At 39.4% G+C, this 1,420-nt stretch overlaps 1 protein-coding gene across 1 annotated transcript; it reads left to right on the forward strand.

Annotated features, from left to right (window-relative positions):
• Positions 1-272: 272 nt before the first annotated feature.
• LOC134612035 (hydroxycarboxylic acid receptor 2-like) lies at positions 273-1,196 on the forward strand. Its single transcript, XM_063456417.1, has one exon. The coding sequence runs from the start codon at positions 279-281 to the stop codon at positions 1,194-1,196; it is 918 nt and encodes a 305-aa protein (XP_063312487.1). The 5' UTR covers positions 273-278.
• Positions 1,197-1,420: the final 224 nt, after the last annotated feature.

A 1,420-nucleotide genomic window follows, 5' to 3' on the forward strand; every position in this document is an offset into this window, starting at 1 on the left:
TTAAGCAGGTAAAAAAAAGAAAGAAAATAATTTGCCTGCAATGTGGGGTATGCAATCATAATTCCAATGTATTTTACATTAATTTAAAAATCTGTTTCACATTGGCCCAAAAAAAAGTTGAGGAGGAAAGAGTAACTGTAAATCCTGCTTCCTAGTCATCTGAATTAATTGATACCTCAGTGTGAAGTTGGGGTGTTTCTTCTAGACATATAGACAATTCTTGGCCAACGGGATAGAATCTAATCTACTGTGAAGAGACTTAGCATCCTGTCTGAACAATGAATAGCAGCTGCTGTGCGTTTGAAGAACCGTTGTTGGACCAAGTTTTACCTCCTATTCTCCTGTTTGTGTTCATACTGGGTATGCTTGGCAACTCTGTTGGATTGTGGATGATCTGCCTTGAGTTTAAATCCTGGAAGCCCAACTCCATCTATCTGTTTAGCTTGACAATTGCGGATTTTTTTGTGCTGCTCTGTGTGATATTCCGTGCCGACTATTACCTGAAAGGTAAAGATTGGGTCTACGGTGACATATTTTGTAGACTGCTGCTTTTTACTTTAACATCTTGCAGATGTGCTGGTGTGATCTTCCTGATGATAATTGCTATTGATCGCTACTTCAAAATTCTACTACCTTTCCACAGAATGAATAATATTACCATGAAGGAGGCTGCCACTATCTGTTGTATGCTGTGGATGTGCGTGTTTGCACTTTCTTCCTACCTTCTACTGGATCCACATTCATTCAGTGTAAACAATGCGACACAATGTGAAAGCTTTAATATTTGCCCTAAAAACATTTCTGCTGCTGCCTGGCACGATGTTTTCTTTATATTCATGTCCATATTATCGCTCAGCGTTATCTCCTACTGCACAGCATGCATTACGTTGCATTTAAAAAACAACACCATTGACACTAATGGAAAAGTGAGACGAGCTGTGAAGTTTGTTTTATCCATCGCTGTTACATTCTCAATTTGCTATTTACCCAGCACAATGGTCAGGGTCTCTGTTTGGATCCTGAAGTTTCAGAAGAAAGAAGAGTGCACACATTATAAAGACTCAAACCTTTCATTTTACATCACCATTTGTTTCACTTATTTATACAGCATGCTCAATCCCATTGTATATTATTTTTCTAGCACATCATACAGTAACATATTCCACAGATTATTGAATAGGTTTATCAAAGAATAAAAAATGGCTGCAGTTAGGTCTGTGTCACAGCAAGCCAAAGCGTCTATGGTGCTACGAATACCATGGTACCCTCCAAAGTTTGCAAAATACTTGACAACCTAAAGGAGGTCCATCAGGCACCAGTCATCTCCACCAGAAGCATCTTTCTCTGAGCTTGCCCAGCAATGCAAGGTTTTGCTTACTGGCTGAGTGTGTTCAGGTGATGCTCACAGTCAATAAGCCAG

The sequence above is a fragment of the Pelobates fuscus genome, chromosome 5 (assembly GCF_036172605.1).
Source record: "Pelobates fuscus isolate aPelFus1 chromosome 5, aPelFus1.pri, whole genome shotgun sequence".
Lineage (NCBI taxonomy): Eukaryota > Metazoa > Chordata > Amphibia > Anura > Pelobatidae > Pelobates > Pelobates fuscus.

Coding starts and splice junctions, on each gene's coding strand:
- LOC134612035 (XM_063456417.1), top strand. CDS start 279: ATGAATAGCAGCTGCTGTGCGTTTGAAGAACCGTTGTTGGACCAAGTT.